Consider the following 22362-nt stretch of genomic DNA (forward strand, 5'->3'; position numbering starts at 1 on the left):
TTAACCAGTATTCAAATGGGGGGAATAGCACTAGCAATAACACTTATATACTGCTTCACAAGTGCTTTTACAGCCCTCTTTAAGCGGTTTACAGGGTCAGCATATTGCCCATCTCCAACAATCTGGGTCCTCATTTTACTGATCTCGGAAGGAGGGAAGGCTGAGTCAACCTTGAGCCGGTGAGGCTCGAACTGCTGGCATCTGGCAGTCAGCAGTAGCAGCCTGTAGTGCTGCATTCTAACCACTGCGCCACCACAACTCTTCCACAACTCATATACACAGATAATATGTATGTATATTTATTTTATTTTATTTATTTTATTGGATTTGTATACCGCCCTATTCCCGTAGGACTCAGGGCGGTTTACAGGGCAGTTAAAACCATGAATACAAAAAATTAAAAACAAATAAAACAATTAAATTAAATTCAAGCCCCAAGAGTAAATCTAAAACCCAGTTAAATTAACAACCCCACAGTCTTGACCAAACAGATCGAAGAGCCAAGTTTTCAGGTCCCGGCGAAATGAGCGAAGGTCAACACCAACTGCGAGCGGCCCAGGAGGTAGGAGGAGAACCACTGTAAAACGGTGCCTCCCACTCCCAGCCCCCTGAGACGCCGCAGTAGGATACCATGGTTGATGGTATCAAAAGCTGCTGAGAGGTCTAATAGGACTAGGATAGAGGAACAACCCCTGTCCCGAGCCCGCCAGAGATCATTCACCAGTGCGACCAATGCTGTCTCTGTGCTATGCCCAGGTCTGAAACCCGATTGGTACGGGTCGAGATAATCAGTTTCCTCCAGGAACAGAGGAAGCTGATGCACTACCACACTCTCAACAACCTTCGCCAAAAAGTGAAGGTTGGAGACAGGACGATAGTTATTCAAAATCGCCGAGTCCAGGGTGGGCTTCTTGAGGAGTGGCCTCACCACTGCCTCTTTCAAGGCAGAAGGGAAAACACCCTTGCTCAAAGAAGCAGTTATTACTACCTGGAACCAGCCTCGTGTCTTCTCCTGGGCTGCATAAACAAGCCAGGAGGGGCACGGGTCCAATAAACAGGTGGTAGAGCTCAGCCTCCTCATGATCCTGTCCACCTCATCGGGGGTCATAGGATCGAACTCAGTCCAGATAACACTTTCAAGACCACTCGAATCCTCCCTGTTAGATTCTGTCTAGTCAGAGTCCAAGCCGGCCCGAATCTGAGCAATTTTATCTGCAAGATGACGACTGAAGTCCTCGGCCTGTCCCTGCAAGGGATCCTCCCTCTCCTCCCGATGAAGGAGGGAGCGAGTAACCCGAAACAGGGTGGCTGGGCGATTATCTGCGGACGCGATGAGGGTAGTGAAGTAATTAGACTTCGCCGTCCTCATTGCAGCGAGATAAGACCTTGTAAAGGCTCTTAGTCGCAATCGGTCAGCACTCTAGACCCCGTCTCCGACGTTTCATCTCCCAGAGCTCCGAAGAAAACCATGGAGCCCATCGGGATCTGCGTCGGGTTAGGGGTTGCAAGGGGACAACACGGTCGAGTGCCTCAGTGGCAGCCCTTTCCCAGGCATCCACTAAGGCGTCGGCTGAGCTGTCAGTGAGGGAGATAGGAACAGACCCAAGCGCCATCTGGAACCGATCAGGGTCCATTAGGTGCCTGGGGCGGAACCACCTGATCGGTTCCACAGCCCAGCAGCAGGGGGTGACATAGCGGAAGACCAGCCGCAGGAGATAATGATCGGACCATGACGGGGACAATAGATGGTAAGCCCCCTCCCAGATCCTCTAACCGTTGTCTAGATAAGAAAACCAGGTCAAGAGTGTGACCCCTCCCATGAGTCGGACACTGAATTACTTGAGTCAGGTCCATGGCCGTCATGGAGGCCATGAACTCCCGAGCTAACTCTGACGATACTCCCAGGGAAGGCAGGTTGAAGTCACCCAGAACAATGAGTCTGGGGAACTCCACCGTCAACCCTGAGAGGGTGTCGAGCATCTCGGGCAGGGATGTTGCCACACAGCTGGGCGCCAAGTATGTTAGCAACAGGCCCAACTGAGCCCGAGGGCCACATCTCAAGAGGAGGGACTCACTCCCGCCTATCTGTACAACGGTGGTGTTGGTTTTTTAAAATGCACCTTTTTCATGTCATATTTTGTGTGGAAGGTTGTTTCTGTTGGGCTTTTTGGGATTTTTTGTATTTTACTTTTGAATAAAATAAAACATTTGAAAAAAAAGAACTCTTTATGGCAGACATGTTAAGCTTGTGACATCACATGAGATCGCGAGATGTATCGGGACTATTTTGCCATTACTGGCAATGGGGTGGGCGTGGCTTCCGGATGACGCGTCTGGCCCATGGGCCAGCAGTTTGACACCCCTGCTTTATGGGATCTACTTCTGCGCTTCCAATTGCTTAGCCTCCATGTTCTGTGCCATTCCTGCATAGTATAGGACCAGGCCATCTGAGAGGTACTACTTCTCTCCAGTTATTTCAGTCCTCCCCATTAGATGATATCTAAGTTTCAAGAAAATCTGGTTATTGATATGGCTATTGAAAGAGAAACCCTTACTTTACAAGAATATACCTAACCAAAAGTGGAATGGGAAGTCTGAAAAGAAAACTTGAAATTGTCAATTGAAGTAAGATAATAAAGTGGGCATCTTAAGAATAAAAACCTAGGTGTACAGAATGGACCATCTTAATCAATTGATTCTATATTCAGTGGGTAAGTTTATATGAAAGAATGATGTGTCAATAACATTATAAAATAACACTGTTAAATATTTGCTTAACTATAACAGGATTGTAACAATCAGCATTTATGGTTATTAGTAAGCATCAATTTTATATGCATGCACCTATTACAGATGAAGAAATCTATGATGAATTGTAAATGGTTTTCATACACCATTAAGAAAGGATATATTACCTTAGCCCTAGAAATTGTGAAAGATTAGCCTACAGGCTAAATTTTGGAAGTGAAGGAACAAATTCACAAACTAGTAATTTGCAATCTTCCCAACCAGCTCCTGACAAGTCAGTTGGAGAAGTAGATTCACTTAATGGCTGAGTGATTCACTTAATGATCATGATAAAAATGGTTATAAAATATGGTCTAATCATGTGATGACTTGTTTAATGACTGTATCACTTAGCAACCAAAATGTATGTCCCAAGTTTTGTTGTAAGTTGAAATGTACTGTACCATGTAGGTCAATGTTTCTCAACCTTGGCAACTTTGAGATGTCTGGACTTCAATCTCCAGAATTCCTCATACTACTGGAAATTGAAGTTCTGACATTTTAAAGTTGGTAATGATGAGAAGCACTGATGCAGATATTTCATTAATTAGTAAGTTTAGCAAGCATTGAATAAGTAACTGTAAACTCAAACATGTGCAGTTGAAATGAGACATTGTTTGCAAAAGAAAATGCTTTTAGGATGCTAAATTGTGTTGATGGTTCTCTTCTTCTGTTTTTTAGATTGAAAATAAGAGTTTATAAAAAAAAGAGAAAAAGCATTTTCAAAGTGGGGGATATTTTCCTTTAAAAAAAACCACTAAACAAATCCTGTTTCCTCATCCAATGTTGCTTTTCCCCGTTTGTTAATGCATAAGTTTCATTCTGTATTACGAAATACTTGCACAGATGCTTCTTTTATCTTTTTTAAACTGTACTTATATTTAAACTATATTTAATTCAAAAGAGAAATTGGTGGAAGCATTTCTGAGCAGTAATCGAGAATGACAATTAGCAAAGTTGAATCATAGGGCCATTTTAAAAAAATTATTAGAAAATTTAGACAGCAGGGATATGTTAATAGATCTAAGATTTTACACTTTGCACAGGTGTTATTTATTTTTGTAACTATAGCTGTGATTACTGTTTATGTGCTAATTTTGTTTGTGATTGGATCACATTTGGGGTGGGTATATTATAAATAAATTTCTATTTATTACCAGTATCACACCAATAATTTCTAATTATTCTAAGGTTTCTCTATTCTCCATAGAAGTTCAAGTGTCCATCTTGAAAAAAAACTTTTTAAGTTCAACCTTCTCCTGTTTGTGTGTATATATTAAAAATATGCTTTTAAAAATAATACACTATGCTATACCATATACTATAATACTATATTGTAAGAATTAACTTTGATATTACTGGTCACAATTTAAATTATAGTTTAAATCCTAACCAACAGATCCAACAAGAAACACTAATGACCTATGACTTGCATACATCATTGTAGTTGATTATGACAGCATAAATGCAACTTGTCCTGCCCATAAAAGTATCCTGTTTTTGTTTTTAAACAGACCAGCTCTTTCCAATCTCAGTGTGACCATTATTCTCTCTTACCTATTTTCAGATCTTAGCTCTTTTTCTTGCTCTGCCATTTATCCTAGCAATCATTTATACGTTTTCCATTCCTCTACCTATAATTTCTCATCCCTTTCTCCTTTATTTCCTCCCTCCTTCTCATATCACTGCTAAATTATTTAGCTTCTTTTCAAATCTGTACCTTTAATTTCTCTGTGTTAATTATTCTGATGTCCTTGTTCTTCACCTGTCTTCTTCTGCTTTGTCAGTTTACTGAAACATTTCTATCTTTCAGTGATAATGTTACATTAATTTTCCAATCTCTGAATTTCTTTCCATTTTGATCTACATGGTGAGGATCGCAGGCATTGCTTTCTATTGTTAGAGTGCAACCAATTTTCCAAGGGATCAAAAACAATATGGGATAATCCTAGTATATCAGGCCAATATATCTAGCACAGTCTTCTCCCTGATGGTGCTAGAGTTTTATATGGCCTCTTGCCATTCAAGTTCTCTCCCAGCGACACCTTCATATTCTGCTCAGGTGGGTAGTATGGCTGTGTTGTTCCTAAGTATGAATGCGTTGTTCTGCCTTCTAATCTTTGGAGTAACATAACAGAAAAAGAGAAAGACTCCGTTAAAAATACTGATCGTTTACATGCAAAGCAGTCTGGTTTTATTTTGATCTGTCTAATCAAAAGAATACTGTTAAGAACCCTTATTTAGTAAGTAAATGAAAACACTGCTAAGTTGCGTACATTTTTAAGCAGAGAATTGTGCGAATCGTATTTTGTTGTGCCATGTAGTTGATATAAAAATAAACATTTATTTATAGCAAATTAAATAAATTATAAACATATTGTGTCAACAGTGTAGGTCTGAGAAGATCAAATAGCATGGTGCATTCATTGTTAACAGAGATATAAAAGGATTTCTTACTGTTATCTTTTCTGTTATTGTTTAAGGAGTGAAATTCTTTATAGGCAACATACTTGTGCGATATTGTTACCCTGTAGCGGACAGCTAGATAAATAACTTGCTAGAATGGTACTGTTCTAAATGTATTGCTATTTGAACCACACAAACATAACATCTGCACAGTCAATTAAAAAGTTCACGGGAAAGGTAGTGTTTTGTGAAAATGATTTAGTACTCAAATTGAAAGTAGAATTAGATTATATTAAGTACACTACACATCTGATAGAAATCACATTATATAATCTAATTTTGACATTTATAGCTTGCAACTAAACCTTGCTTGCATAATTATTTTAGGGTGACATACTTTTCTGTTTTTATTTTCTATTATGAAAGTGTGTTATATGCTTGCAGTTCATGATGCCCAAAACCATTAAGATGATTTTATATATTTATATATAACAATTCCAAAATGTTTGTAAAATTACCCAAACGGGTAAACAGAAAGTAAGCTAGTTATTTTTGCAAAGAATATTTCAATTATATTGAACTAAACAGATTTTATTTTGTCTGATTTTTATATTGTTAATCAGTTTAGATATTTTAAAAATCGACTCCTAGTTTATAATTTGTATAGGAGTTCTGATTTCTATATTCCGTGATTTGACCGTCTATGCTCAAATTATTGTTATGGAAGAAAGACCTCCTACTGTTATTACTGGATTTTCTTAAATGCTGCTCACCAATGGGTTGTTATTCAACAATATATATAAATGTGGAAATTCTTCAATCAGAATACATCTGTGGGTTTGCCTGTGGTGGTTTTTAGGATAACCTAGGTCAGACATGTCAAACACAAGGCCCAGGGGCCGGATGCGGCCCACAAAGTGGTTTCATGTGGCCCGCGAAGCCATCCTGGAAACAGTGAGGGAACGGTCCCCACTGCCTTGGCCCTGGCCCAGAGACCCTCCTCCTGCCAGACACCCTCAGATCTGTCCCACTCCTGCCCAGGCCCCCATAGGCACCCTTAATGTGAATGATGTAGAGCTGGCCATGTCCACCCAGTAGGCCATACACACTCTAGCCACTCCCACCCAGTAGGCCACGCCCACCCTGGCCATACCCACCTGGCCCCCTGAGGGCAACCGCAATGCTGATGCGGCCCTCAATGAAATTGAGTTTGACACCCCTGACCTAGGTTATCAGTTAGGTAATCGGTGGTGTGTGGAGCTGACCATAGGAGATTTTTATTCTTTTGTAAAGAAGATGAAAGGTTATGATAATGAGAAGTTCAATGAATTAAGTATAACTTCCATTCCCCTTTCCTTATTCTTACCCTCCTCTCCCAATCTCCTGCCAGCCTAGATCGAACAGATATTTTCTGGATGTTTGGAACTCCATTATAGAGTATAGTAATAGAATCTTGAAAGTGTAGCAGAATATCCCTGCTTTATCCTCCATTACAGCAAATAGAATTAAGGTAGAGTGATTCTAGGTTTCTTTCTCATCCTTTCTTCTTTCCTACAGATCGAATTGCCGTTTTTCTTGGGAGTTCCTGTATCTCTTCTTTAAGATTATCTTTGTACTACTCTGTACCTCTACAGCTTAGCTTTTTTCATCTTATTTTAGGACATGAAACTCTGTCAAGAATTAGATCTCTGTCCCAGTGTTAGAATCAACACCTAATTAGTGTTGAATCTTACTACTCATAATTGCCTAGGTTTGCTAATGGCCCCAATAACTCTCCAACAGTTTTCTTTCCAATTTCAGAGTTTCAGAGTCCATAACTTAATATAGTCTTGAAAGTATTTGAAAGAGGAACATTCACTCAGTTGATTGGGTGAGCAACATTAAATAGTAATACAATTTTCCTAATTGTAATTCACAGTAGAGTGATTCATTCATTTGCTTCCAAGTAGCAAGTGTTCTAGCTTATACTTCATAGTTTCATCCAAAACTCTAACCTGTGAGGATTATTTTTCCACATTCATATTTTCAATTGAACAACTCATGACATGCAGCTTTTGCTTTTAGGTCTGTATATGTGAATTTTTTTCATGGTAAATGCATTGAATGTATTGATGTACACTTAGCTCTCATTGGCATGATCTCATTGAGCCCTATTGATATTAAGCTATTTAATATAGCTTGAATCTGACCGTTCATTTAAAAAAAATATTTCACATTACAAGCCTTTGATTTTTCCCCCCTTGTACTTATTCTGCTGGATTGTGAAATTGTTTGGCCTTTATTTTGATGCCAAACAATAGAATCTCAAAAGAAAAAAAAAGTAGGGAGCTTTAATCCTAACTTGAGGAAAAGATACCAAAAGAATGAAGAGAAACATAAGCACATGCAAGACTTTTACAAGTTTGATGCTTTATAATGAAGGCATTTAATTTCATTTTTATCACTAACATTTTTATTCATTTTCAATTTTATTTTTGTCATTGACCAGCATAAAGCTAGTAATATAACAACTGCTCTAAAATAGAAATAAAAATAAAAATGATATTGATATCACAGTGTAGAGGAATTAAAATGTGAAAAATTACATAATTACAATTAATTTTACAATGAATAATCTAAAAGCTATAAATAAATAGGATAAACTATAAAAGGACATAAGTAAATATTAGAATTTGTAAAACACTATGAGAATGTTAAGCTATTGTAACTTACATTAAGTCAAAGATTTGCTGGAGCCCTAATGGGGTTTGTTGGGTTTAACACAGTTAGGGTCCAACCAATTATAAAAAAGAAAGAGCAACATAAAATATAAAATAGTATGTGTATATTTAAAAGGAAAAGAGAAAAAAAGGCGGCAGGGAGAGAAAAAAAAAAGAATGAGAAAATATATTGAATTTTGGAGACTTAGTTGAGACTCAGACTGACTTGGAATCATAGCTCTGACAGGGAACCAGACTGTTGTTTGAATTCCCTGCCACCTGGTTAGCTAGCAACAGACTGAAGTATTTTTTTTATTAAAGACAATGGTACAACACATGACCCACAGTTTCAATTTCCCCTTCAAAGCGAAGACTAAGCTTCAGCTTTTTTGGTATACTGTCACAGTAGATAATTATTTTTCCCAAGAGGAAACGTGAGAAACTAGGACTATTGTGGACAGCTGCTTCCCTTGCACCCCTGAACCCTGCCCAGCCCCCACAGCCACTCTATTCCCACCACTGTCCTGCCAGACAGGAACAGCTAAAGAGCTGGATATGGCTTGCAGGTCATAAACTACCCAGGTTTGTTATAGTATCTTTCCTCTAAGAGCTAGAGGGGAGGACACTACAGCAAGCAAAAGTAAAAGTTCTTCTAGTGTTTGGGGGGCAATATTACAGAATATGCAGGAACAACATTTTTTGGTGTTTTTAAAGAATGCCATAAGCTTATTTGAATATATACTATATTATTTTATTTATGTCCAGAATACTAACTATATTCTGTCTTTTAGCATACAACTCGTGAAGTGATTCTGGTTGAAGATGAGGTGACAGATACTGAAGACAATGAAGAGGACGATATAGGAGACTTGGATGATCAGCGTAGTGTAATCCTTCATATTATCTCACAATTGAGACTTGGGATGGATCTAACCAGAGTATGTAGCTCAGCCATTTTAGAAATTAAATGTTTGTTTCAATCCTTTTTGTGATATTACTGTATATCTATGATACTTCCTAAGATGATGTTGACTGCTTTCTCAATTTTTGCTTCAATTGCATATATACAAAACCTGTAACTTTTTGAACAGGTAATATATTTTTCAGGGACAGAAAGCTTTCACATTCAGTCTTATTATAATGTGAAAGTAACCATTCTTCTTCATAATTCACAGTCCTAGAATCAAAACTGGCTTTTTAAAATATTTCTGATATACTGTACAGTATGTGTTTTCAGTTACTCTTGGGAAGTAGCTGGATCCTTGCTATTGAGATATGTCCACTTCTAGGGAAAAAAATCACAGAGAATGCTAAACTAGATTTTTGGCATTCTGCTTTTTTAAAAAACAAAGTCATGAAACACATTTGTGGAAAATGAAGAAAATTGGTTTTTTATAGAATAAACTTCTAACCTTGTAGCTTTTGATAATTTCCTCATTGTTAATCCATACACTTATATATTGTAAATGTTCCATGTGTACTTTAGTATATCTTTTTAGCTTGCTAGGCATGTGAAAATTAAAATTTTATTTTAACCCTTTGGTTAATTAAGTTAATAACAGTCTATTTTATTAGAAAGTCACATCACTCAAATCAACCATTTCCATTGATTTAGAACACTGATTTTAAGCCTCTGTGTAATTTCTAAAGGAGAAGTTTGAAGAGATCCAAGATACATAGAAAAAAAATTATCCAGTGAACTTGAACCTTTGAAAACAATCTTAAATCAAGGTTAGGTACATGTGGCCATCCTTCACAGACAATCCAAATCACTACCTTGCATCAGAATCTCCTCCCTTCCCCCCCTCGCCAAATCCCTCAGCCCAGAAACCAAGCTTGTGAAAATGTAGTTTGAGGTGGATTCTTTGAATACTAATCTTCTCTCCTTGTGTCAAAAACAGAAACAATGAGATAAATGTAGATTCATTAGAATTTGGATAAATTAAAAGAAAAAGAGATTCCTCTTCCTCAATAGTTATCAAATGCCAGAGGACCTGAGACTCGGATAGCTTCCTGTTTATGCTAAAGATCTCATATGTATCTTTCCAATCTGTAAGAACTGCTATGGTGGCAAGCGAGTGCAATTGTTAGCTGTGCTTAACTGCCTTGCTTTTTAAGTGCTCATGTAATTTTCTTCTACACTAGCTGTTTACATAAAGTATTAAAAATATTAGCATTTATTTTGTCTAGTTTTCATGTAATTTAAAATGTTTTAGTTTTGGAAAAATCTTATATATTAGAAAGTAAGAGATGAAGAAAATGAGCCTAGCATTTAATCTGTGCATTAATAATAGGATACTGAAAAAAGCTCTAATTAAATTGGCTTGTTCCATTGAACATGCGTTTGGAATATTGAAAGTTCAGCAAATAACTTATTTTGATCAGTGAAAAAATTGAATGCACCAGTGTTGAGACCACTTTCCTGCATGAAAAGAAAGAGCTTGTTGGATTGATCTCATCTAGCGAATCTAATAGGAAGGGCTATTTGAAGTAGAGACACAGATGAAATGTGTAATTTTGCTTACAACATGCTGGAATAAAATAATATTTAAATATTATTACCTAACTGAGGACAGGATGGAAAACATCTAATCTGAATGAATAAGATGGTAGCAACAGAATAAGAATTAATAATTTTATTTATCTCATTGATAGATTTAAATATACCTAATTAATTATGTGTCTTTATTAATATTTTTTTGGTAATAATATAGGGAAGAGGTGTTCTATTTCTAAGGTCTAATAGGGATTGGAGAAATGGAGTGATTTGCATAATTGTCTAGTATAACAAGGGACGCGGTGGCTCAGTGGGTTAGGACGCTGAGCTTGTCGATCAGAAGGTCGGCAGTTTGGCGGGTCGAATCCCAAGTGCCGCGTAACAGATTGAGCGCCTGTTACTCGTCCCAGCTTCTGCCAACCTAGCAGTTCGAAAGCACATAAAAATGCAAGTAGAAAAATAGGGACCACTACGGTGGGAAGGTAACAGCGTTCCGTGCGCCTTTGGCGTCTAGTCATGCTGGCCACATGACCATGGAGACGTCCTCGGACAAGCGCTGGCTCTTCGGCTTTGAAACGGAAATGAGCACCGGCCCCTAGAGTTGGAAACGACTAGCACGCATGTGCGGGGGAACCTTTACCTTTACCTTTTACTAGTATAACATTGGAGGTACTCCTTTTGTCTTTATTCTTGAATTCCAAAAAGGGGAGAAAATGTTTGCATTCTGCAAAGAATTGCTGGTAGCTTGATCTTTCGCTCATGAAGTTATGGCAAATGATTACTTTCTTTTTACTGTACTCAATATAGGTAGTGCTTCCAGCTTTTATTTTAGAGAAGAGGTCTCTGCTGGAGATGTTTGCAAACTTCTTGGCCCATCCAGACTTGTTTTTATCAATTTCATGTGGAACCACTCCTGAGGAAAGAATCATCTCCTTCGTGGAGTACTATTTGACAGCTTTTTATGAAGGCCGAAAAGGAGTTGTTGCTAAGAAGCCATATAATCCAATAATTGGAGAAACGTTTCATTGCTCTTGGAATGTGCCTAAGGACAGAGTAAAACCAGTGGGAACAAACACTGCCTCTTGTGGTCTCAAGGGGAAAGCTTCATCTGAATGTTATAGGCTGAAATTTGTAGCTGAACAAGTGTCCCATCATCCACCAGTAACTAGTTTTTACTGCGAGTGCAAAGAGAAGAAAGTGTGTGTGAATGTGCACGTATGGACTAAAAGCAAATTCATGGGGATGTCTGTAGGTGTTTCTATGGTAGGTGAAGGTAAGAAGTGTCACAAAGAGATTATGTTTTATATAGCATGCTTACTTATTAAAAAGAATAATAGGAAAACCTGAGAATTTCTTATTCTCCCTCCCTTCCCACATGAAATAAAAGCAGTAAAGCATTTGATCCAGTGTTCAGCCTCCAAACACAAAAATCAGGAGAAATGCTATTTAGATAAGGGTTGAGTGGTGATACATTGAACGCATGGTCAGAAAAGGGGGAAAAAAATGGTCAAGTAATGATTTGTGATTTGTTTTGTTAAAAAATAAGATGTATAGTTCGTGTTAATATTCAGTTCTTAAAAAAACTTATAGATATACCATGTTTCCCTGAAAATAAGTCTGGGTCTTATATTTATTTTTGGTCCAAAAGATCCATTAGGGCTTATTTTCGGGGGATGTCTTATTTTTCCATGTACGGGAGAAAGCAAGTGTGGGGGGGCTGAAGGTATCCGACAGCACCCATAGCCCGCCCACTCTGGAGCTGCGAATCCCACACAGCGCAGGTAAGTGGGAAGGAGGTGGCCACAACGGCTTATAGGGCTTCCCAGGGCAAATGCTTGGGAGGCGACGGCAGTGCTGGTGGAATGTGCCGTTCAGGCAAGGAGGAGAGTGGCGTGGACAGATGGGGGGCAGCTGAAACGTCTACCCTGGGAACCTCTGTAAGCCATTTATTCTCTCCATCGATCCATCCTTTTTTCCCCCTTCTCTCTTTTTTCCCTTTTGGACACAGGGATGATGCCTAGGTCATACAGAGGGGCTGCTGAAATTCTGGACATTATATTGTGGAACTGGGATTGGTATTGGTTGCAACAATTATGATCTTTCTTCTTTAAATTGAATAGTATCTGTGTGCAGCAAACAAGGTCCAGTGAGCCTGCTACTGGGAAGGAAGAACTTCCTTCTGGGAATGTTCTCTTCCATTCCAGGATTATTAGGTTTTATGTATCTATAGTGCATGCACCTAGATTAATAATACTTTATTAATAATCCAAGCTTGTAAGCCGCCCTGAGTCTTTGGAGAAGGGCGGGATATAAATGGAATTTTTTTTAAAAAATTAACCTTTGGATCATTCTTCTTTCCTAGTAATTTCACTTTTAGTTTGCAAAGGGGAGAAGATCAAATCGTCTAATACCTCACAGAACAAAAAGGACAGCCTTTAAGTACCCCAGCGGCACTTTCTGAGATTAATTAGCCCTAAGATTGATAGCATCTCTTATTTATAAATTGATTCTAATATTCAAGATATCTCCTTTGGATTTCCTATTGTAAGGAGGAGCAAGCTGGTTGTCTTTATATGTTTATATGAATTATCCATCCCTGTCCTATGTAATGTATGATATTACATCCCAATCATAGATATTCATGTGATTATGAGATGTTATATTCAGAACATAATAGACAAACTTCCAAGGCTGTCATATTACAGTCCCTTGATGCCCTTATAAACAGAAGAACACTGACATCCCCTAAACTCTGCTGAAGATTTACCTAACCTGGTAACAAAACGTTCAGAAACCAGCCCTCAAGCTCAGAGAACAAACCTTCACCCTTATCCTACACCTGAGCTACAGATATTTGCCATTATTATAAAATAGTCCCTTGATTTCTGCAAATCCATATAACCACCATTCATCATCATCATCATCATCATCATCATAAACAATAATAATAAGTTGGAAGGGATCTTGGAGGTCATCTAGTCCAACCCCCCTTCTAAGGCAGGAAACCCTATACCATTTCAGACAAATGGCTGTCCAGTCTCTTTTTAAAAACTTCCAGTGTTGGAGCATTCACCACCTCTGGAGGCAGGTTGTTCCACTGGTTAGTTATAGTTGTGTGATTGAATGGCTAGCTAGCCCAATAGCTAAAGTTGATTCAACAAAAGCTCAATTGCAAAAAATCACTGTCATTACCTGTATCAGACTTTGCATTTTTTCCTCTTGAAAGAAGTTACAAGGAAGATTAATATTTCACCTTTCTCAAACTGTTTTCTTTAAGCATACATTTTAACAATGATTATGCTTCTCCAAAACCCAGAATGCTAATCTCTTCTTCTTCCTTCACATCCATAGGCATTCTTACTCTCTTGGAACATGGGGAGGAATATATATTCACATTACCTTGTGCCTATGCACGTTCGATACTTACTATTCCTTGGGTGGAGCTTGGAGGCAAAGTCAATATTCACTGTGCCAAGAGTGGTTACTCTGCTACGGTCACATTCCACACCAAGCCATTCTATGGAGGAAAACTACACAGGTATCAAAACTAAGTTTTGCTCTCTCCTTGGAATAGTTTATTAAAATACTAAGCCACAAAATATTGGTTGGACTATTTTGTATGGCTTTCAATTGTGACTTTTTAAATGTATAAATAACACACACACACACACAAACACAGAGTGTGCTGATGTTGTCAAAGTTTAAGCCATGATCTGGAAACACTCATCTTTATAATCTTTGGGAAGCTAACAATTTGGACAAAGAACGTGTCATAGGTCTGTCCATCCCCTGCCCACCCACAATTGGCTGCATCAATCCTGTTTCTATTGTGCTAACTGACATCCATTTGAATTTTACTGTTCTTCCTCTCCCCACCTGCCCCGCCCGCTGAGAATGTTTGTCTTGCGGCATGAGGTCATTTAACGCCACTGCCTGACGAAAGCTTAGTTTCTAGTAAAGTTTTTAGTCTCGGAGATCAGCGTTTTTAGTAGTTTTCGTGTGTGTGTGTGTGTGTGTAAATTGTGCTCATTGTTATTTCCCTTTTTTAAAAAACGGGTCCTGCAATGTGATCAATATTTTGGCATGAAGAATTGTTTCTTTTATTTAAGTTTAATTAAAACATACTGAACTTATATCAAGAATGTTGTCTACTTCAAAATATATTTTTAAAAAGCAAAATCATAAGCACCTACACTCATTTTTCTGAATTTTGTTGTTGTGAAGTATTTATGATATATGCGAATATCAGTAATATTAAACTTTTATTATTTATACTAGGGTTACAGCAGAAGTTAAGCATAATCCAACCAATACCATAGTGTGTAAAGCACAAGGAGAGTGGAATGGCATTTTGGAATTCACATACAGCAATGGTGAAACCAAAATAATTGATGCCACCAAATTACCCATAATCCGGAAGAAGATCAGACCAATATCAAAACAAGGCCCATTTGAATCAAGGTGAAACTATTTTGGTGAAATCTCATCCCTTTTAGTTGTACTTAAGGCAACTAATAATCAAAGAGTAGGTTTCTCTGTAAACAGCATTTTTAAAAAGATTTTTCTAAGTGCATGATTTTTGCCAGATAGATGCACTGCAGCAATGCTGAAAGGGAATAGCTTCCATGCTCTAGGCCAAAATGGCCCAGGGTTACTTTCCTGTGGATTTCCTTATGATTAAGGGCAACTTATAAGGAATTCAAAAATACATAAGAGCATGCTGAACTAATTGTAGGTGAATTGAAAACATTTTTATTAATTGTTATGAAATAAATTGATCCATATAAAAGATGTCAAAAGATTGTATGGTGTTTCCAGAGAAAACAGATTTATGACAGTTCTAAATAAGATAGTTGATAAGGGGAAACATTTAATATTTTCTAATTGTATGTTTTCAATATAAGTATTCTTCATGGTTTACACACTTTAATAGTGATAAGGAATTTGTTGTGCAGAGGTCTCCTTGTGCTACCAGAGAGTTGCACAGACAAGGAAGGGTACTGAGAGCAGTAAGAGTCACACAGTAAACACAAAAGTACACTGAGTTGTAAAAGCAAAAAGTAGTTTACTTTAAGGTGGTGTAAGAACAAAAATGCACAGTCAAAAATAAACAGTCCAGGTCATACACAATAGCAACGGTCCAAGGAGTAATCCAAAATACAAAGTCTTCTTACCGGTCCAGAGGTCAATACACAGTTCAGGTAACTGTTGTTAGCTGTCCGGGTGCATATGTAAAATAGGCAGCCATATACATCTAAATAAGTAAATAAAAATTGTGATAAGCAGAAGTCCAACCATATAATATTGGATTAACAGCTACTGCAATGTAAAGTTAATATTACCAATCTATTACTAACATTTAATCTTATTAATATTAAAAATTAGTACATTTGCTTTTCATACAAAGCTTGCTCCCCCCCCCCTTTTTTTTTTTTACAAATTTGTTGCTTTTGTTGTACTTTTCTGAAAAAGTGATCCTATCACTTCAGGGCTTTAGTGGACTTTGTCCATGTAAACCAACAGGCAAGACTATAGCTCTTTTACAACAGGTTTGCTTTCAAATCAAGCCTTCTCATTCTTTATCTAAGGCATTTATGGCAACATGTCACTGCTGCCCTGAAGAAAGGTGACATTGATGTGGCAACAGAACAAAAGCTCTTCCTTGAGGAGAGGCAGCGAAAAGAGGAGAGACAACGAGCAGCTAGCAACACACCTTGGAAACCAAAATATTTTATCAAAGAGGTAATAGAAAAGATAACAGACGACGACAAAAGTCCATTCATAGCAAATCATTGCATTTGAATATCTTTATGACTCTTCAGTTTTGAGTTTTGAAGGTCTTTCTTAATTATACAACTGTTTAGAGTAAAATGCTTAGATATCAGGGTGATATAGATGAATATTTGATTAAGCAGAACCAAAAAAAAGCTACATACACCAGCAGTTAGAAATGACCACATTTTAGCTATCAGGTTTTGAGTGAAATTTTGTATGCTATATAAAGAACAGAACTACTACTGGGTTGTCGCCACAATACATTAGAGGTTTTCTATTATTAGTGTGTCCCATGCTGAAATGTGATGCTGATGCCAACGCTGCTGCCAAGATAAATAAACTATACTAATGGGTTCCCACAATGAGACTAGTTTATTCTCATGCTCCTGAAAATCTTTCCAGTCAATTCAGCTTGTGTTTCGGTGGATGGTTAGATTTAGATGTAGATTGGGTAATGGAATTGGTGGCCCTGCAACTGTTTCTCCTAGCAGCCCCTTTGCAAATACTGAACAAACAGTTGAGGGGGGGGGGCAGCTTTAGTGTAATGGGCTACTTCTCTTCTTTTAGCTATCCAGGCTTATTCTAAGGATCCTTCTTCTTGGTCCTTCTCACCAGATATATATGATGTTTATGCAACATGTTTCCCTGCAAAATCTTGACTTGAAGGATTGCTAAATTACAAAGCATTGATTTCTCGGGATGCTACTTGTCCTGTGCCTGCTGCCATAATTGTTTCTTAGAATGTGGGCATACTCCCACACAAGATTATGGGATTGCAGCTGACTAAGAGACTTGTGGCACTCACTTGAGGCCCAGAGGCATTCTTGGTAGTTTTGTTTTGCACCAACCATTTTTTTTGTTTTCACTTTTTTAAATCAGACATTGGCAAACCTGCTAAGTACAAAGAGAACCTGGTGAATACAAAGAGAACCGATGCTAGCAACTTTGGATTAAAACCATTCAGCAAGGTTCTCCAATCTGTCTAGGATTTTTCAAGAGCCAGGAAGACTGAATAGAGATTTGAAAATCTATTTGTGTTAACCTCTAATCCTATATCTAAATTTGGATTAAACCCAGAACATTAAGGTTTAAATAGGTCTATGAGAGCCAGGCTACACAAATCTGGACAGCCATTGGATGACAGCAAAGAAATGAATTAATCATCCAGCTTTTTATAGCTTACATCTAGCAGCCCCAGTTTAAGATGAGGCAGTGGAGTAGTTTTAGTTAAGAGAAGCACAAGTGAAACATGAAAGCTAAGATACCATTCTATAGTGGATTTTATTCTTGGAGTATACTTCTAGTATAGCAGCTTATTTTTGGTATTAAGGTTTTTCAAAGCAGACAATATTATTAGGCATTATTATAATTACACTGAACATCTAGATTTATAATTTCCTTTTAAACTTTTGCGTTAAGATGATGCTAAAAAAGAATAAATTTAAAAAAACCTGATTTTTTTTTAAACTGTGTTCAATCTACATCATTGGAAACTATTGCCAGAAGAATGTCAAAAATATTTTGGATGTCCTTGATATTTTCTTAACGGAGATCTTACCACTTAAGTGTATTATATTTTTGATAATTCTTACATTTAGTAAAGATCCTTATCTGCAATTTCTGTAATTTTTTTCAGGGCGACGGGTGGATGTACTTTAATCCCCTCTGGAAGAGTCATTGCTAAATTCACCTGGATTCAAATGCCCATTTTCTAAAGGCATTAAAAAGATGCATTATTTAATCTTCAGATGTGATTGTCTTCTTGGAAATTAAAGCTGCATTTTGTAAATAATGCACCTCCAAATGAAAAACACAAGTTTATTGAAGAGCCATTCTACTATATATGCATATATTAGAAGTGGATATGCTTCCTGTGTGTTGATACCTTATGTGTTTATTGTATGTAGTACACATATCACACAGACAGTAATTAAATATCTGATCTTTTGCACTGAAATCAGTGTGTACCACTTTGCCTGCAGGATCAGACTTCACATTATTATCACTTTCTAGTATTGATGAATTTTTGTATTTTTCACACTGCCAAAGTTTTGCACTTAAAGTCACTGAATAACTTACAGCTGTAACAGAGCCTGCTCAAAGAACATATTTTGAGAAGAATATTTTTGTTTGTTTGAATATAACATGTAAGCATATTTCTGCCTTTTTGGGTCACTCTGAAAACTTTATTTCTTGGTGCTATGTAGGAAAATAGAAATATCTAAGCAATTATGTTAGCTATTGATCCCATCCTTCTCACTATGTGCTTTGTGTATCTAATGGATATTTTTGTTTCTTTGGATAATGTAGATGTTTGATAATTTAATGATCAGTAGGTGAACCAGAGATTTCTGAAATTATTAATCTTTCAAATTCATGAATAGTTTTTTGGCTTCCATATCCAGTTTTGTTGACTACATCAGTTTATTTTATTTTACATATTTGTAAACCAACCATCTTCCTCAAAGAAGGACAGCAACTCATAAACGCAGAACTTAATTTTAGGGTCATTGAAATTATTTGTTCAAAAAAAGGCTAGCTGTTGAAATGAAATTTGGTACAAGTCCAAAATTGAAAGGAAAGACTTCCTCCACATCACTTGTTGGTGTAAAAAGAGACAACCAAAGCTAGAATCTAAATGCTATTATTTGCTATGAACTATTTCCTTGCAATAAAGCCCTAACTACATACCTAAATAATATTTATCAACTATTGGGCGAAAAGATTAGGAAAGAAATTTAACTTCCCATAAAAAGATTTGTGCTATTTAGAATGCTCATTCTGTTGTACCAGCCAGCTGGTTTGGGTATTAATCCCATCTAACTAGAATGGTGAATGAGGAAGCTTAGATTCTTCAAGTTGAGGGAGATGCAAACTACCCCTAACTTCAGAATGGTCCAACTGATTGTTAATCATGTATGAAGAAGTCCAGCATACATGAAGATTCCTTACAGAAGACTGCAAAATCCCATTCATAGTACAGTAAGACAGATCAGCTTTTACGAAGTGAAAATAAGTCTGCACCATGTCCCCACAGTTATAGCTTCAATATTATTGCTCATGTCTCTTAATAGCAATGTAGCTTTAAATTAAATTAAAACTATCAAAGTAGAAAGTTCTCTGTTCAGTCAATAAAACCGTATTTATAGCTTTTTTTCAGTGTATACATTTTGAATTGACTTTGATTATTTTTGTGCCTTGTCTGCTTGAATTTTTATATCTCAATAATGCAAGGCTAATGAAAGTTTTACTAGCTTTTAAAATATTTTTTCAATGAAAATCTTAAGATGGCAGTCACAATTATGCATATATCTATATACAGTAAAACAAAGTATTATATAAGTAATATCATGCTTTAATTATGTTTATGGAATGCATTCAATTTATAAAAACTAAATTTATTTAATCATGCTTAAAACCAATTTAAAAGGAAATAAAGCTATATCCTGGAGATAATGTTATATAAATCTTTGCTTCTAAAAGGAAAGTTCCTTTGGTATCAAATATTACATATGAATAATCTTTGATAGTAGCAGAAACCTAATTTGCACTACTTGTATAACAATATAAAGGAGGCTGAGTTTAGTCTGATATGCAACAAGCACATTAATCGATGTTCTTACAGACTTCTGAAACTGCAGTTCCATGGTATGTTTTCTATTCTACAAATAGCTGATTTTATCAGGATTTCTTCTATCAGTTTTGTGTTGATACAAACCTTCTAAGTCCTAGGTTTTGTCAATTTGACATAGGTGTTCTTGTTTTGGGGATTTATTTCCATCAATAGATATCTGGGATCTATTATACAAAGATCTATTATACAAAGGATATTTCACACTGTGATAACCATGTTAGTCCTAATAAATACTATGTTCGTAATACAATTGACACTGAACACATAATGAATATTAAAATTTTCAAAAATTATGAGAAGTTAGATCTGCTATGCACAGCCTTAAAGCTGGAAAATACTAATCAACAAGAGGTTCCAAAAAGGAACCAAAATAATTTTCTTCCTCTTTCCCAGTGTAAATGTTGCTCCTTGAATTTCACAGCTGAATCAATAACATGCCTTATTTATAGATCATTACCAATTGTTTTGCATTTACGATTGAATGTTTCTTTTCAGTTAGTTGCTGTAAACTTTTAATTGTAAATTTTGATATATTTCCAGTTATAAGATCTATGCAATTTCTTCTTAAATATTATTATTCATAAACAAAATATATATTTATTGTTAAGATCCAATTCTTTGGCAATCACTTCCAATTAGTTTTGCTTTCATATTTTGGGAATTAAAATAATGAACTAAAGACAATAAATTTTATTTGAATTACTGTCTGTTCAGCTTTACCTGGCTGTATTGCGTAATTCTGTTTCTGAAATATTAATACTATTCACAGGTGAACCACCAGTATGCTTTAGTACTACAAAACATCAACTTCAGTGGCAGCATCAGTTCATCATTGTATGCACAATTGACACATACTTCAATTGACAATTGACACATACAACCAATAATCTAGAAATGGCTTACAACAGTGAATGTTGGGTCAAAGAGAGTTCAGAGTGTCAAATTGCACTTCATGGTCAGATATTTCTATGTATTCTATGAGGTAGCTACATAGCTGATAAGAGTGTGAATGGATCAGTTATCTAGTGAGCATTTCCATGACTGAGTGAAGACATAAACCTGGGTCTGTCCTCTCTGCTATTCCTAATCCTCAGGACTGTCCCACTAGTTTGACTAATGATGCAATGAAATACCATGGTATAGCTTAAGGACACTGAAACTATTGTATTCAAATTTCAAACTGCATATAAGAACATATACTCTATTTTGAGCTGATTGAATTCTGGATTTTATGCTATTTTATTGACAATAAGTGGCAAACAATTCTATTTTCCACACCTGATGTTTCTAGAGGAATTTTACTACAGATCTAACCAGTGAGTCTGCTGAGTTGTTGGGTAACATCTAGAATGGAAAAGTGATCAAATCCCTTTGGATTGATCCTGAATATTTGCAGCCAAGTAAGAAATTTGCAGCCAAGTAAGAATTAAATTCTGTTATTCTGAAAAAATTAGGATGATGCAATTGCAGGATTGATACTGAGAAATAAGGGGCAGAAAGTACAAGATTTCTGTAAATAATGTGCAGAGATACTTCTGTCCAATGCTTGCATCTACACAATATAAGTCAAAAGGCTAGATAGTTTGCAGATTCAATATGGCAGACACAGATCTCCTATTTTATTTTTCATGCATCAGAATCAGACCTGATTATAGCCAGAACACCATGTTTGATAGGTTAAAATAATTTGATCCATGAACTTTTGTTCTGAGTATTAGACTCTTGTCCTCAAGAGTTTTGTTAAAAACCAGCATAGAAAATGGGCCAAACCATTATTCATTAAATCTAGATTCATAAGCTTTGCTAAAATTATCATTCATAAGCAAGATATTAGGGAAAGTTAAAGCAGGTTTGGAGAACACTACACTTCAATAATTCCTAACAAAATCAATATGATTGAAAAAATTTATGGGGGACAGGCAAAGGGAGCTCTTTGGCAAAGAGAATTAATCCTAGTAAACAAAAACTGAGCATGGAAAAGAACTTAATACAATATCATGACAGAAGGACGTTTTGTTGGCATCCTCAACATTCCTGTTGGTCGGTAAGCATATTATTGGGAATGATCCAATTTACAATGTATAGAATAATTAAGTGGATAAAGCCCTTAGAGATAAAGGTCAAGGTTACCTGATGAACTGCCTTGTCCTAGTAGGACAAGCCCATCCTATTCATGCCGATGGAGAGGCTCTATTTCTCTCCTGCAACACTCACCTTTTGGATAAGATCTGCTCACATCCTATCTTTCCATAAGAGCCTGAAAACGTGACTCTGCTGTTGATCTCAGGACCAAATGGGGGTGTTCCACACTGGAGGTGGCTGCTGGATTGATGGCAGATGCCACCTCCACACCTTGGTCTCTGCTCTTTCCTCATGCATCTTTTTGGCTATGATATTGCTGTACTTATTCTCGTGTTCTTTTGTCACTGTTTAGTTTACTGTTCTATTATTTGTCTTTCCTTTTATTATTGTAAGCCCTAGAGTAGCTGCATGGTTAGGCAGCAAATGAATTTAACAAATAAATTTAACCAGTATTTTTTATTTCCCTATATGGATGTGCACAG

The 22362-nt window shown here is 36.7% G+C and overlaps 1 protein-coding gene across 1 annotated transcript in view; it reads left to right on the forward strand.

Moving 5' to 3' along the window:
- OSBPL10 (oxysterol binding protein like 10) overlaps nt 1–20472 on the forward strand; it is a 70856-nt gene extending 50384 nt beyond the window's left edge. Inside the window, exons 7-12 of the mRNA XM_083376142.1 lie at nt 8684–8830; nt 11197–11662; nt 13741–13927; nt 14668–14850; nt 15978–16131; nt 17801–20472. Of these exons, the coding sequence (XP_083232268.1) occupies nt 8684–8830; nt 11197–11662; nt 13741–13927; nt 14668–14850; nt 15978–16131; nt 17801–17848 (1185 nt within the window). The 3' untranslated portion in view covers nt 17849–20472. The remainder of the gene's footprint in view (nt 1–8683; nt 8831–11196; nt 11663–13740; nt 13928–14667; nt 14851–15977; nt 16132–17800) is intronic.
- The last annotated feature ends 1890 nt before the right edge of the window (nt 20473–22362 follow it).

Source organism: Vipera ursinii (genome assembly GCF_947247035.1).
Source record: "Vipera ursinii genome assembly, chromosome: Z".
NCBI lineage: Eukaryota > Metazoa > Chordata > Lepidosauria > Squamata > Viperidae > Vipera > Vipera ursinii.